This window comes from Aquila chrysaetos, chromosome 16, assembly GCF_900496995.4.
Source record: "Aquila chrysaetos chrysaetos chromosome 16, bAquChr1.4, whole genome shotgun sequence".
Classification (NCBI taxonomy): domain Eukaryota; kingdom Metazoa; phylum Chordata; class Aves; order Accipitriformes; family Accipitridae; genus Aquila; species Aquila chrysaetos.
This window is the reverse complement of record NC_044019.1, coordinates 21,354,082-21,369,717: the sequence shown is the minus strand read 5'-3', so window position 1 is coordinate 21,369,717 and position 15,636 is coordinate 21,354,082. Positions and strand designations below refer to the sequence as shown.

The following is a 15,636-nucleotide window of genomic DNA, read 5'->3' as shown; positions in this document are numbered from 1 at the left end:
CACATATATCATATTCTATAGGAATACCTTTACATAAGTGATTTATCTGTGTGTGAAAGACAGGCTTTTTATCTCCTGCCACTGATCTTCACTGGCCTTCTTCATATTTTCTTTTTCTTCCTGAATGCAGTCTCTCTAAATCCAGGAATTTCTCAATTTCTTCTATTTGGTTTTGTATAATGGAGTTATGAATAGAACAGCTGTCCTCATCTCTGAGTGCACTTTCACTTCTTGCTGGAGTTACAGTCATGTGAGAAGACTTCTGCTCCTGCTGTAAAGCAGTAAATCCTTCTTCCACCTGACAGAATACAAACTTAGCAGTTAATAATCCACTGAAATTAATGTATAAAGGTTCAAATTGTTGGATTTTGCTGAGCATTAAGCAAGCAAGGAAATGTGAACAGAAGGGTAAGTCAGTTCGAAAAAAATACGGTTAGTTTGAAGTGCTTGCTTCAGGTTTAATTTAGAAAACTTGGTAATGACAAATACACTTTTATAAACCAAACCTTAACATAAGACTTAGTAGAGAAGAGTATGATTAAAAAAAAAAAAGACAACCTTGTACTAGAATGCAGATTAGCAAAATAAATAGCTTAATTAAACAGTTTAATGTTGCAATTGACGTTTCTATTGCTATGCAAGCATTTGATTAACAAAACCCCAAATCAGGAGGTTTATAGTATTAACTCCCTCTCTGCTTTGCTGTGTAGATTAGAAAGCAAACATCATTAACTAATGCAAGGTCTGTAATAGGTTGGGTTTTTTATGTTAAAGATCTTTTGGTTCTTTGAATAGTTTTAATTGCTATTTCATAGATACTTCATATCTATCCAAATCAAACGCATATGGCAACACAGTAGGGAAACTGTTTGTTGCTTGAATGAGTTCTCCACTCATAATCCAACCTTGTGTGGCTCTCTCTTGTGGAGGCCAGCATGCAGCACCAGCCACCTCCCTGAGCACAGGTGTACAACAAAGCCATGTTACACAGAGCCAGTGCTGCAGTGGTTCTTGGGGATCTGTAACGTGCCATCTAATACTTTGGTTGCATGCTAGGGTAATTCTTTTACAGGGATCGCAAGATGAGGCCTTCCCCCTCTGCTTAATTATTTTTAAATATTAGGCAACTGTGCCCCAAACAACTGTAAGCCACCAGGTCTTTATCAAGCCTGCCTTTATTTTAGCACATGAATTTTGTGCCAAAACTTTCCTTCCCCAGTGCACAAGCATTTCTTGAAGTTTGAAATATGAACAATAAACTTCACGCAAATTGTTCATTTAGACTATTGCATCTGTAACAACATTACTGCCATGCAGCTGAAGGTACTGATACTTCAGGTCAATAATGACTGTCATCTCCATTTCAATGAGAAAGTAACTTCCTCATTTGAGCAATAAAATTTTCAACCTGTTAATTCTAGTGGCCATATGCATAAAATTTTCAACCTGTTAATTCTAGTGGCCATATGCATACGCTCTCCCATGCTCTTTCCCAAGGCCTCAGAAAGGAACTGATCATAATTCATTGCAAGCCATTAGTCAAAGTCTCTGTAGAATAGCACATAGGGCTGCATCTGTCCTGTACTAACAATCCAAGAGAAAAACTTTCATTTAGGTCTTCCACATGTGAAAGTGAAATTTTCCAGTAAAGTAAAGCCATGCCATGTTACTTGGATTTTACTGAAGGCAACAAGCATTTAGACCTCTTTGGAGAAGTAATTGCAGTTAGGTAGTATATATATAGCATTTTAATATAGTTCTGTGACAGTGGGTTTAGAATAAAGCTTAAAAAAAAGAAAAAAAAAGCTGTCAAACTAAAAGGCCTCAGCATTTTCACAATAAAATCCAAGTAAAATGTGTCTTACTGCCAGCACTGAGTATATGGCAGCCTATGGGACATGTGTAAAAAACATTCATTGCTGAATAGTATGACTGCACAGTTAGGGACTTCTGTTTAAACTGAGTTGAGGGTGCTTATTGATCCTTACCTTGGTACTCAGGCATGTACAGACTAATGTTTAAAACAGTTCTTCATATTTTTTACTAGAATTTAAGTGCACCTGTAGCATTTATTTTTAATTTTTATCGCTTTTTAGAGTACTGTACTTTGGTTGAGTGAAATTGCCCAAATTGTAGAAGGTGTAAGTCTGCTCTAGTTATAATCACACATGTTAGCCAAAACAAATAAACTGAGCAGCAGAAAAGACTGCTGAGCCTATTCTTAATCTCCCAACAGCTTTTTCATATTGGTCATAAAAATGACAAATCTGAGGACAGAAGGTATTAGAATGACACCAGCACAGAAGGGAGGGAGTGGTCTGCAATATCCCAGGCTGAGATTTCATAGATTAAGTATTTGGAAAATAATCTGAGGTCAAACCAGCAAGGCAGTCTGTTCTTGTCCATCTCTGCTTTTATTGAGCCAGCACATAAGGAGCTTTAGTTTGGAGGTGACAAAGTAGATATAACTACAGTCAGATAATGAAATACAGCTTTGTATTAGCTGTAGATCAGGTATTTTAGTTCACTCAATTCGTGGCTCCACCTCAGTGAGAAAAAGCAAGAGAGACTCAGTAAATACCACCACAGTGTTTGGTGAAAAACCCGTCTCACTGTCATTCCCAAGTAAAGTCATGTTAGGAAAGGTGAGTAATTTAAAACATCAGTCTTCACTTCTGAGTTTCAGAGAACATGAATGCTAATGGCATTGAGAGTTGATCAAGTCCGTTGCAGTCAGCCAACTTGGTCACTTGAAAACACTACACACCCTGACCTCAAACCTAATCCAAAGAACTACCACTACTAGCCATAACTACCTGAGAAATACCTAGAACCTCTTCTAAAAAGGAAGGTCAACTGCAGTTGTAAATTATTTTATCAGTTTTGAATAATATGTTTAGCATTAGGTCAAATCCTAGTAACAGCAGTTATAGCTGTTCAAGCTCCAGTTTAACATACATCTAAAAATGCAGTATGAGCTGTTGCTAGTGCTATCCTGAACAAAGCTGTCTTACAGGGAAACAATAGGTTTCTTTTTGATTCTCTGCTTTTATACATTTTTGTAATGTCATCCTACTAAATAATAAGATAACTCTAAATATGGCATCATATAACTACAGTATAGAATAAACAGCTAGGCTCTAATTCATAGAGTCCTTCACAGATTCTTTTAAATAACATGTTCCTATCAGGTAATAAAGCAAACAATGTTTTTATACTTTTACATACTACTTTTTCTTTCCCCGTTTTTTTTTTCCTTTTAACTCCTACTTTTACTGTAGGTGATGATTTTTATTAGGGTACACAATGAACTACCCTCTTCCTCCCCTTCCAAACAGACTGGTTAGCATCTGTTTGATTCATATGCTGTGACTTTTTCCTGCTGCTTTCTATCAACCTTAATTGTGAAAAATGGTGCCTTGTTGCCCTTTTGATATTATTTTGGAGATTGACTCAGTCTTAAAGTATCCAGATGCGTACAGTTGTACAAATATCTGTGGAATTAGCTCACTGAGGTCTGGTCCGCAATATTTTTAATTGACTTACATGTTCTGTGGGAAAAGAAGAATCATAAAAAGTCTTTGCTATAGCATTCCATTCTTCACTAGGGTCTCCCTGGGGGTCTCGGTGGATACTAGAGGTATTCAAAGCGTTGGCAGCTCTGTTAAAACTGGTAGAACCTGATTGACAAAAAGGAAATGGTAACAACGCAATTTAGTCTCTAGGCACTAATTGTAAAGTAACTAAACTTCTGGTTTACCGCTGATCTTAAAAAATCAAATATTTTTGTTTTAAATCACTGAATCTGTCGTAGGCTTTTCCTTCTTCATTTTTTTCTTTCACATACTTCTGCATCTATTTTGTCCCTAAAGATGAGGTATGTTTCTACTCCGATTAAAAATGTTTTATATCATTTTCACATATTAAGTTAATGACAAATTAAAATTGTGATTTATAGAAAATGTATGTATTCTGAATATTCTAACTGAATATATTTTTTCCAAACAGTATTACTTTAAGACTCACCTTCTGATAATGATAATAAAATATGTAATTATTGCCATCCTGACATCATGTTCCAGGGTGACTTGTAATAAAAAAGACATTCTAAATACAAAGGCTTTTAGACAAACAAAGAACATTTTAAATAAAGAGTATTTTTGTAAATGGCTATACCTAATATTTCAGGAAATCAGGCTATAGCTATCTACTAAAGGTAGGAAGAGTAAATAAGTAGATTACTTGGAGTATAAGGCTCCAATCCTGCAGTGGCTTTATGTACTGCTAGTAGACTCCATTGAAACCATTGTCAAGTTTCTTGTAAGATCAAAACTTGGGTGTACCTTCACAATTACTCATAATGCAAACAGTAGCTGTTTTGTCACTACACAGATGCCTGTCGATCACTGCTACAATAGTAAAATCTTTGTTTCCTATGAAAATACATGTTACCTCATGGTTATGTAACAGTTAATTAAGAATACTGTCATTTTCTCTTGGGAGGAAGAGGAAAACGGTTATGAGTTTGTATTTGTTTTCTTTTTAAGAATTTGCCAGGAAGATCTTGCCTGTTGCCAGTTCATTCCTCCATTTACTGATGTGGAGTGGCTGCTCTCTGGGAACCAGAGTTGTATAGTAAATTGCATTGTGGTTAGGCAGTAAAAGGAATACCCTCAGAAAGGCTTACTAAACTCTTTCACCAGTGCTCTTCTAAACTCTTTCACCAGTGCTCTTCACCTCTAGGTCTCCCATATAGCTAAACTGTTTGTGCTTCAGTAAGTAACAAAAAAAAAAAAAAAAAAAAAAAGGGACACTGTCCACATGGATTGCACTCCAGGTTTGCAATTTGGTAAAATATCCAAAACCAAACCAAAACCAAACCCAGCCACAATAAATCTTGGAAGTTGCAGTGCTGAGTACCACAGTGACTCTCAGGTACCCTGACAGTAAGTTCTCTAGTCTCCAAAGAGGTGCAGGATTCAGAGAGGTCAGCAAGCTGAAGTAGGGACCTATCTAAATTGGGCAGTATGATGAGAGTTATGAGGCACATTAGGACCCAGACCAAGATCATTACTGTGAAATTTTGCTAGAATTCAAGAGGTCTGGTGTCTGTACTGGTCACTAGGCAACTCATTTGGGGAACTATGAGTTATATTAAAATCCCTACCGACTCCTTTGGATGAACATCTCGGAGTCACTTCTTGGAATTACAGTACTTTGCATACAGAAAGGTTTCTGACAAGAAGAGGAGGAGGAACACATAGAAGAACTTCAGATAGTACTGTCTGTGCTTACAGAAAAGATACATGCAGAACTTCACATAACTATGCATTCATTTCCTTGAAATAGGTATCAAATTCACATTATTAAAAGAAATAATGTACCATCTGAGATCAGGATTCTGCTATCTTGCAACCACCACTATTGTTTCAGGGACAAAGACTTCTCGGACACTGAAATTAAAAAAATTGTGTGCCTATATACAAATATACATAGGCAAGAGACCAAGTACAGAAATGAAATTACCTATAAACCTAAATTCATAATACCAGAACAATATAAAGAAACCAGACAGCTGGTTTTCTGTCTTCCTGCCACTGGCCACAAAACTAAGGGATGGGAGTCCATTCTGGTCTTTGTACATTCAAGGGCAAAGCTCAAAACACTACATCAACAAAACCTCAAATAGACACACCCTTTATTGTGGACCTAGCTCTTTTGAGAGACATCTAAGCACCCAAAGCTCCATTTTCTACAAAAGCCGGGCTTTCATTGCTTCCGGAGCCTAGGAGTTCATCTGCTTTTTTAAGTTTACAGCAGGCATTAAGAATAGAATCCACATGCAAGCTTTATTTTGAGAAAGGCAGGCACCACTCATACTATCTTTCACTCTGTCCAGTTACTGAAGTACAGGAACATCTGTAAGCGTATGGAGTCAGTTTACTGTGGAAACAGAGATGATACTTTTATTACTCTGGTAAAAGATTGAGTTTAGAAACAGCACTTCTAGTAAATAAATAAGGGGCAATCTAGCAGCTATTTTTACTGCAAAACAAATCTAAAATACAGTTTTTCCACATTTCAGTAATGATTTAGAAACGTGGAATAAAGTTCATATTTACTGTTTTGCATATGCAATATATTGCTCGGCAAATAATCAGCAAGTGCCAACAGCAGGAGATGAAGCTCCTTGAACACTCTTAACAGCTAAGTGTGTTTTCTAGAGCTTCAAAGAATATAAACTCCTCCTTTCACACACTCAACACATTCAGATGGTTTTAAGTGTCCATCTGAATCAAAGATGTACAATAAAATAAAAAAGTAAACTTTCTCTAAGCCCCATTCAAATAACCATCTACTGGTTAAAAAAACTACCCCAATTTTTATGCAAAACGAAGGCACTGAATAATTTCCCAAAGCTGCTCAGTGCTTTTCAGATACATGCAGAGCCCTGATTGATAGAGTATGCTTTACACTGGGGTTAGAAATGCCTATAAAACTCAGTTTGTCATTGCACTGCTTTTCTTTCATAAAGGGAAATATGAGAAAAAGTTTATTTAATCAGATAATTAAGCAAACAAAAGCTGTTTAGTTACATTTATACTATAAATTAACAGAGAAATCTCATCTTTCAATTTTTTTTTGCCACATAACTAAAACGTCAGGAGGTTTACATTTTTCTTATGCTACACTAAACTTAGATGCAGAAATTTCACATTTTGATAATTTTTCTAAGTATATTCAGTACATGCTTTAAAACATAAATGCTTATTTTTCTTACCTAGTCCTGTTTCTCTTCTGTCAACATTTTCACTAAAATTTTGGCACTGTGTTTTTGAAATAACCTTTGTGTTTTCCACTAAGCATGGTAGCTTCTCTTTCAAAAGGGAAGGTTCCTTGGAAGCTGAAGTCCATGTAGCTTGACCTCTCATTTGATTTACTCTTGAACAAGAACTGAGGTCTAAAAAATTTAAGTATACTGGAGTTTTCTCAGCTTTTTTATCTGAGGTTGAAAGATCAAAGGATGACCTTCCACTTATGTTTACTAAATTTCCAGATGTTCTCATGGGTAAAGAGCATGATTCTTTCAGGTGACCCTCAGCAAACTTCCTTCCTGGAACTGTACTAGTCAGTGAGTCTTTTTTCTCTTTTAGCAGTGTGTTATTTGTTGAATTATTAATCTCCAGGGAATGTCTGTTTTTGATAGAGTGTACCTGAATATCATCATTAACTTTTTTAGATGGAATTAGTTTATCTGTACTAATTCTAACTGTTGGGGTTTTTTTATTAACAATTATTTCAAGACCATCAGCCTTCACTGGAGATATGGCTTCAGCGTTCAAAGTACATGAATTTGCAGCATTCCCTGTTTGTTCAGTACTGTCTTGTTCAGGTTGCTTGCTGCGCATGTCATCCACATTTATTCCTCTTTCTATTTTGGGGGGACATAAATTGAAAGTAGTACCCAAGAGAGACATATTATCACTGCATTCTTTTGTGGCATCATCACTGCTTGCATTATCACAATAAACGGTTAGTAGATTTGGAGCATCAGTTGCTAGAACACCAGTAGTCCTCAGTGCACCATTTCTGTTTATGTTTCTGGCATTGGGATCGTAATTTCTGTCCTCAGCATCTATGTGTGTCTGTTTAAAAGGAAGTGTATCTCCACGTAAACCACTCAGATTTAACAAATTTTCTTCTGTTTTATGTACTCCATTGCCTACATCATTGTCACTGTCCAGCAAGCTACATTTTTGGTATTCTGTTTGAGATTTTTCTTTAATATGAGATAGGACACCAAAACTTGATTCCTTAGCTTGATGATTATCTGTACTTCTCTCACGCACAGCATTCTTCTCAGTGCAAAGAACTGCTTCAGACTCGGTTTTGGGTGCTTCAGGTGTAAGGACACTTTTGTTGTGTTGTACGGTATTTGACTTTTTATCTGCCTTAGTACAAATGGATTCATCTGTAGTATTGCACAATTCTCGCTTGTTAGAGCCCGTTTCCTGACTTCCATTTTTCTTGTAGGCACCTACAGTGTCAGTACTGTCTAGAAAAACCTTTCTTGTTTGTGTGTGGCATGCTGCCAATAGCTCAGTGCTGGCCTGTAGCTTTTGTTCTAAATTTGCATTGTTTTCATCCAGTAACATTCTATGTGTTGCTTCTAGATTTTCTGCTTCTTTGCACTTGGTGACATGTATTTCCGAGGTCTGTCCTTGGGTAATTAAATCAGTATCTGTGCAGAGGGTATTCCTGGGAGAAGCCTCCCTTTGCTTTTCTGCATAAGGGCTAGCAACATTAATTTCATCCTTAAAACTGTTTTCAAGAACTTGTAAATCTGTTAGAGTAAGTGTATTCTCTAGTTAGTGACAGATAACCCAGAGGTTAAGTAATGCTTTATTTTTACAGTCTAAAATTTCCAAAGATATCGACTCAAGATTAGTATCGATACTGATTTTTCTTATCTTACATTACACGCACAAGTCTATCAAGAAGTTACTGAAGGTAAGTATTGCATTATGGTAACTTGCAAAATATATTAACAGATTTTTAGATATGGCTTATAGTCGAAATATTTCCCAACTAGTATCTGTCAGCCTTATTATTGAAAGAGGTCTTCATTATGAAATTGTAACACATGCTTAATCAACCATTGTGTGTCTACATAAAGTTTAAGCCACTGGTTACTACTGCAACTGTATTTGTCTTTATTTTTTGAAAGTGACATTTTTAGCTAAATGGAAAACAAAACCAAAAAAACTGTTTGAGGGACTATGTTCATACCAAAAGGAATACGCTATGACTTGACGGTAGTGGACCAGTGAGGAATAACAAGCATTTCAATACCAGAAAGGTGTTTTCTGAAAGATACACTAAAAGGTTGTGAGCACTGATCCTTTAAAGCAGTCACTCTGCAGTTAATAAGCTTTTAAATTTCCACTTATCTTTGCTACATTTTAGAGACTGAGTGTTAGAGACTAAGTACACTTTGTTTAGGTGGCTTCAAAAAAATTACTTACTGGAGTTACAAAGTGCTTTGTATAGAAAAGTATTATGATTATCCACATGAACAGACCTTCATTGTCCTCTGAAGCGCAATCACTCTCTTTCTGCCTTTTTTCATTGTTTTAGGGGAAAGGGAAAGGCCTTAGCTTTGCTTCCAAACACTTCCATACATGTTATAGTTCTTCCTAACCCCTATTCACTTTTTGAACTGGCATGCAGAAAGAGTATTGCAACACCTTGAGCACATGGATCTTACTTAATGGCCCAGGGCAGCCACTGAGGTATTGCGCTTTCATTCAGAGCTTTGTGAATTTATCATAGATTAGCACTACTGATAGAAAGAATTTTACTGTTGTTACATGTTTTTCTACTAATTCAGGGTTCAAGCATTCTCTTGTCATATACTGTATCTGTAAACATTTATCCTTTCTTCAGCAATACTACTTATCTCTATTATCCATGTAATGTTATTACTTTCTTCTATGTGTAATTCCTCAATGCTTAAAGAGTAGTCCATTGTGTTTTCTACTTCAGTTTCTTCTTCATGTCCAGAATTACTGTCTTTTCTTACTATAGATTGCATACACTCATTTTCTTTCTGAATAGCCTGTATTTCAGTGTCTTTTGAGTGTTCCTGACCACTCTAGCATAAGAAGGAACAAAAGATTATACATATTTTAATAATTTGCTACAGTCACTGATTAGATTTAAAGTTCAGGACTTAGATTTTAAATTATTTTTACAATTCTGATGGAAAACAAAGACCATTCACCTGAAGTATACAAAGTTAATGTAAATGGAGAAGAAAGCAGACTAATAGCCAAGAAGAGTAGGAAAGAAATTAGATCCTGCTATATTACAGTCCACAGAGAAAAGTTACACAGATTGACAGAATTTCTCAGAGGAAGGAATATGTGTTGTACATGTGCTGACTGGATCACTCCTTCTGTCTGGCTAAATCAGTGACCTGCTCAGTAATTACATGCGGAAAAAAACCTGCGTGATGGCTATTTATTTTACACTCAAACACATGTGCATACACACACATACTAACTACCCCCCCCCCCCCCCCAAACAAACCACCTAGGATTTTTATGGGCAAATAAGGCTTATGAATTTGCAATTCCTGTCAGTCATTTCCTCATTCCCTCTGTCATGGTTTAACCCCAGCTGGCAACTAAGCACCACGTAGCCTCTCACTCACCTCCCTCACAGTGGGATGGGGGAGACAATCAGAAGGGTAAAAGTGAGAAAAATCATGGGCTGAGATAAAGACAGTTTAACAGGGAAAGCAAAAGTCACGCACACAAGCAAAGCAAAACAAGGAATTCATTCACCACTTCCCATCGGCAGGCCAGTGTTCAGCCATCTCCAGGAAAGCAGGGCTCCATCACGCCTAACCATTACTTGGGAAGACAAACGCCATCACTCCGAACATCCCCTCCCTTCCTCCTTCTTCCCCCAGCTTTATGTGCTGAGCATGACGTCCTATGGTCTGGGATATCCCTTGGTCAGTTGGGGTCAGCTGTCCCGGCTGTGTCCCCTCCCAAATTCTTGTGCCCCCCCAGCCTGCTCGCTGGTGGGGTGGGGTGAGAGGCAGAAAAGGCCTTGACCCTGTGGAAGCACTGCTCAGCAGTAAGGAAAACATCTAGGTATTATTAATACTGTTTTCAGCACAAATCCAAAACATAGCCCCATACTAGCTACTATGAAGAAAATTAACTCTATCCCAGCCAAAACCAGCACACCCTCCCAGATGGCTTTTTAACCTGAACTTGAGTGAAATTACAACAGAAGAAGCCTGAATCTACTGAAAACTTGAGAGTCACTGGTCTACTACTGTAGCTGTATTCGTCTTTGTTTTTGAAAGCTACATTCAATAAAGTTCTGTGAAAACTAGGAGCTGAATAGTGAAGAAACACCCTAATAAAACTCCACCAAAAAAAAGGAAAAGAAAATGCATCCTTTATCATCAACTGTTTAGCAGCTGAAGGCAGGAGCACATGCTGGCTCTTGCCCTACAGACAGGATATAAAAGTAGGTAGATGTGGGAGGGAGCAGAGGTGTTGCTCAGTCCATAAAAAATGTGAGAAAAAGCTGAAGATACTTGGGTGACTGGAGGTGTTGCAAAAGGAAGACTGGGACGTGGGAGGGAGTTACAAGCACTGTGCTTGGGCATCGGATATGTGGGGAGGACGGAGCATATTGCAAAATGGAGGGAGGCATGTAGACAACACTGGTAAAAAATGGGATTATTGCAATGGTGGCATAGTAGATGATGTAGAATACAAATCTGCAGGAAAAAATTTTCTACAAGTCACAGAAACATCCTGGTGCTCCCAGCTTTTCTGATTCGGGGGAGGGAGGAGTCTTGGTGAATGGAGAAAGGTCCTAAAAATAGTTTTCTTCTGCCAAAGACTCCACCTTCAATTTGAAGTTTCAACTGAAATTTCTTTCTCTTTTCCTCATGTTTTATTGTCATCTTCCCTGTCATTCTGATTTGGAAATTTAAAATATTACATCTTTTTTGTTTTCTAAGTTTTTAATTAGTTAATTTTGCTTCTTGGCTATATACAGCCTTGCCATCACATTTTCAAGCTTTTCTTTTCAAATACACATACTAGAAATTTCCTTTTCTTTCATGAAAGCTGTAATTCTCATATAATCTCTTGCTTCTAGGAGCTGTTTCTTTAGACAGAAACACCAAACAACACAATATAACTGCGCATGTTACTCTTCTGTACAGGTATGAAACAGCTACTACAGTGGAACTTACCACATCTGTTGGTATGGGCTGAACTGCTGAATGCATCTGAAACAAACATGATAAAGTGTTCTTCGAAAGAGAGAAATTCCTTTCCAGATTTTCAGATGGGTTGAATAAACCTGGTTTCCATTAAGTTCAAGTGGCCATTCAGCCCTTCAAAAATAGGTCCAAGATGCATAAACTAAAATGCCTATGTATCAAAACTATTAAACGTGTATTTTAATTTTTTCCCCGTGATTTAGTAAAATCTAAGCAACATACATATACCTAAGGTGACCTTTCCCTCAACAGAATATTTCATACCATGAAATTCAAAACCTTCTCAAAACCAGTACATATACACAAAAGAATTACAATAAGCCATTGCTAGGTATAGCCCTATTCTCTAATGGTACACATCTGTATTACAAATTATATTAAATTAAATGTGTCTGTAATGAGGTCTAACATTGTACCTTTCTTTTAAAAAGGCCTTTTGTTTAATTAATATTCCACAGGTGATCAGTATGAAGAAGTTTACATACATTCTAAATTTCATGCCCCACAAATAACTGCAGGGATTTAAGACTGCACTAGCTGTAAAAATAAATATATGCGTATTTCCTTGCAACACTTGGAGCCACAGTCAAGACCTAAATCATAGCCAACGTCTTGTCCTTTTGTTTTACTAGACACTCACTTATTACTGATACAAGGTGAAACTCCACAAATTAGAATAATCAATATGATCTGCTGCAGCTCTTGTAATTTCTTAGCAGTGTTCCATTGGAGATTTGACTCAGCCTAACCTGCCTAGCTTTTGAAATCTTATGATCATACAACGCAAAGTGGTATGGCAATTTGCTGTAAGATAATACAAGACACATACTTAGAAGACATCTCAGACTTATTTTGCACTTATGAGCATATGCTTTAAGCTTATCTGCTTTCAAACACACAAGGCTATCTTAGTAAGTACAAGTACTGTTTATTATGAATGACTGATTGTGTGCATTGATTCTGCAACCTAAACATGTGCTGGTGTTGGCTGGGATAGAGTTAATTTTCTTCATAGTAGCTGGTATGGGGCTATGTTTTGAATTTGCGCTGAAAACAGTGTTGATAACACAGGGATGTTTTCCTTACTGCTGAGCAGTGCTTGCACAAAGCCGAGGCCTTTTCTGCCTCTCACCCCACCCCACCAGCGAGGAGGCTGGGGGGGCACAAGGAGTTGGGAGGGGACACAGCTGGGACAGCTGACCCCAACTGACCAAGGGATATTCCAGACCATAGGACGTCATGCTCAGCATATAAAGCTGGGAGAAAAGGGACGGGGGGACCATTCGGAGTGATGGCGTTTGTCTTCCCAAGTAATGGTTAGGCGTGATGGAGCCCTGCTTTCCTGGAGATGGCTGAACACTGGCCTGCCGATGGGAAGTGGTGAATGAATTCCTTGTTTTGCTTTGCTTGTGTGCGTGACTTTTGCTTTCCCTATTAAACTGTCTTTATCTCAGCCCACAAGTTTTCCCACTTTACCCTTCTGATTGTCTCCCCCATCCCACTGTGAGGGAGGTGAGTGAGTGGTTGTGTGGTTCTTAGTTGCTGGCTGGGGTTAAACCACAGCAACATAATTCATATTTCATTTTCATTCAAAAGAAACAATGATTTTTAAAACTTACACAATTTGCATTATACCTTGTAGAATTCATACAGCTTTGGCACAATGAGCACTCATTTCAAGTCTAACTTTCATAGCGTTATTAAGGGCATACCAGCAGGTATGTATGTGTATATATTCATGTATGGGTGTATATGTATGTGAGCTATAAACATACATACATGCATTATGAAGAAAATGATTTTAAGTTCTTCCAAATTCTAAAATATTATTACGGTTTGTCATTTTACTGACAATTCATAGACTAGTTCTAAAAAAATAATCTGCCTTCACAGTCCTAGTGTCTTCCTATTTTCCTAACACTGAAAGCAAAATCATATATATGCAAAATGAGTTTTCCCTTCTTTGAAGGATAAGTCGTTATTTGGATGTAAAAACTAGTGGAAAAACTGACATAACCAATACTCAACTGAACAACAGACTACACTCAACGTGCAGGCAAAGTTTTTCTTATGGCTTATGACTCCTCACATTTTTTCAATCTTATATAAGACTGGAATATAAATTTGCAATCCAGTATAAGTAAGGGATAACACATAGCTGCAGGTCTACATGCTCTTCCTTTTGCTCTGAAAGGCCATCTTTATGTGCTTAACCACTTGTTGACTTCTCATGTGTGCTCCGAATATAGAGCTGAATGTGGATTTGGTTCACCCAGCACTGCAAGCTCAACTCTAGTTCAACCTGCACTGCATAAAACAGTCTTTTACCTCCTGCATTCATTACTTGTTGAGCTTGCTATGCATTTGATGATTCTTAAACATGCTAAGTGAAATAAAGGCTGGGGTTTTTTTAAACTAAAACTGAAGAACTTAGATAATCTATATGTTGATAAAACAAATCTTCTGATCTGTCCCATGTTACAGAGGCTGAAATTATTCCTCTGAGTAGAAGTGGACGTACTTCCACACTTCCAGGGAACTTATATACATATGAAGTCAATCAGTCTGCCACAGTATTTGAGAAACACCCATAAAAAAATATGTTTGTGAAATAAGATTTAGTAAAGATAGATTAAGATAACTGCTATCTATTATGTATAAATTTATTAATGAGGTAACATCTCAAGTTTCTATAATATAAGCGTCCCTCTGGATGAAAGGGGAACATTTTCTGGGTACAGTGAGTTTTAATGGGATCTTAGATCATTGATTACATTAGATAAATTTTTAGGTTTAGCAGTGTCAAAGGAAGATCAGTGGACATGACAGCCAGATTAGAAAAACTGTCATGTCTCTCATTCTCTAATATTTTTTACAAGAAATGGAAAGTACTGCAGCTATTAGAGACACTTACCTGCAAATTTTCCACTTGCTCAGAATGCTGATTTCCCTGAGGAGGATGATAATCTTCAAGATGTCTATGAACTCCTTTAAGGGAATTCAGCTCATTTTTAATAGTGTCTATTTCTCTTCTCATGTTTTCCTCCTATAATAATTGAGGGTACACAGAGCACAGAAACACAGATCTTTACTGCATGTTCAAATATATAAAACGGTATTTTACAGGGATATCAACAGCTTGGCAAATTAAAGTAAATCCTTAAAGTATAGATACTAAGGAATTTCTTTGTACAAAGTAAGATAATTTTGAACTCTTTCATTCAAACCAAAATTTTAACTGCATTTCCATTACAGATGATACCTTTTATTAATTGTTTTTTTTCACCATTTACTTCAAGTAGCAATGCTCAAGTGAGATTTGTATTTGTAGCTTTCTTCCCTTTTTGGCTCAAAGATAAACATGCTAGTCAACATTCATTCTCCACCTACGCTGTCAAGAAACTACAACAGCAAATAATTTGCTTGGCACTTTACTTCTATAACTAGCCTCAAGTATCCAATGCTTCTTCAGTGAATACATAGCAAATCTTTGTATTTAGAACAAAAAGTATGGTAAAAAATACAAGTTGTAAAAAGAACAGAAGGGCAATTTTACAGAAATACCTTCATTTAATTTACAAATATTTGCAAAGCAGTGTATAATGTTAACATTATTCATGATGATGCTACACTTTAAGATACTAACAGACCAAATTTCTAGTTAGGTTAGCCATAGCAGAAATATGGAGCGGGGGGGGGGGGGGGTGGGGTGGGGGGGGGTGGGGCCAGGGCGGAATTATCTTCTAAACAAATATTGCAAACATTCCTGAGAAATGAGCAGGGCCAATTCCCATGTCTACACAGGAAGCTATGGTATA

The 15,636-nt window shown here is 37.1% G+C and overlaps 1 protein-coding gene across 1 annotated transcript in view; it reads right to left on the bottom strand.

Annotated features, from left to right (window-relative positions):
* Positions 1-88: 88 nt before the first annotated feature.
* The window catches only part of CCDC73 (coiled-coil domain containing 73), an 86,554-nt gene continuing 71,006 nt past the window's right edge, over positions 89-15,636 (bottom strand). The window contains exons 14-19 of the mRNA XM_030039520.1: positions 14,733-14,864; positions 11,789-11,824; positions 9,487-9,655; positions 6,782-8,344; positions 3,547-3,680; positions 89-298 (exon numbers count right to left, since the gene is read on the bottom strand). Of these exons, the coding sequence (XP_029895380.1) occupies positions 89-298; positions 3,547-3,680; positions 6,782-8,344; positions 9,487-9,655; positions 11,789-11,824; positions 14,733-14,864 (2,244 nt within the window). The remainder of the gene's footprint in view (positions 299-3,546; positions 3,681-6,781; positions 8,345-9,486; positions 9,656-11,788; positions 11,825-14,732; positions 14,865-15,636) is intronic.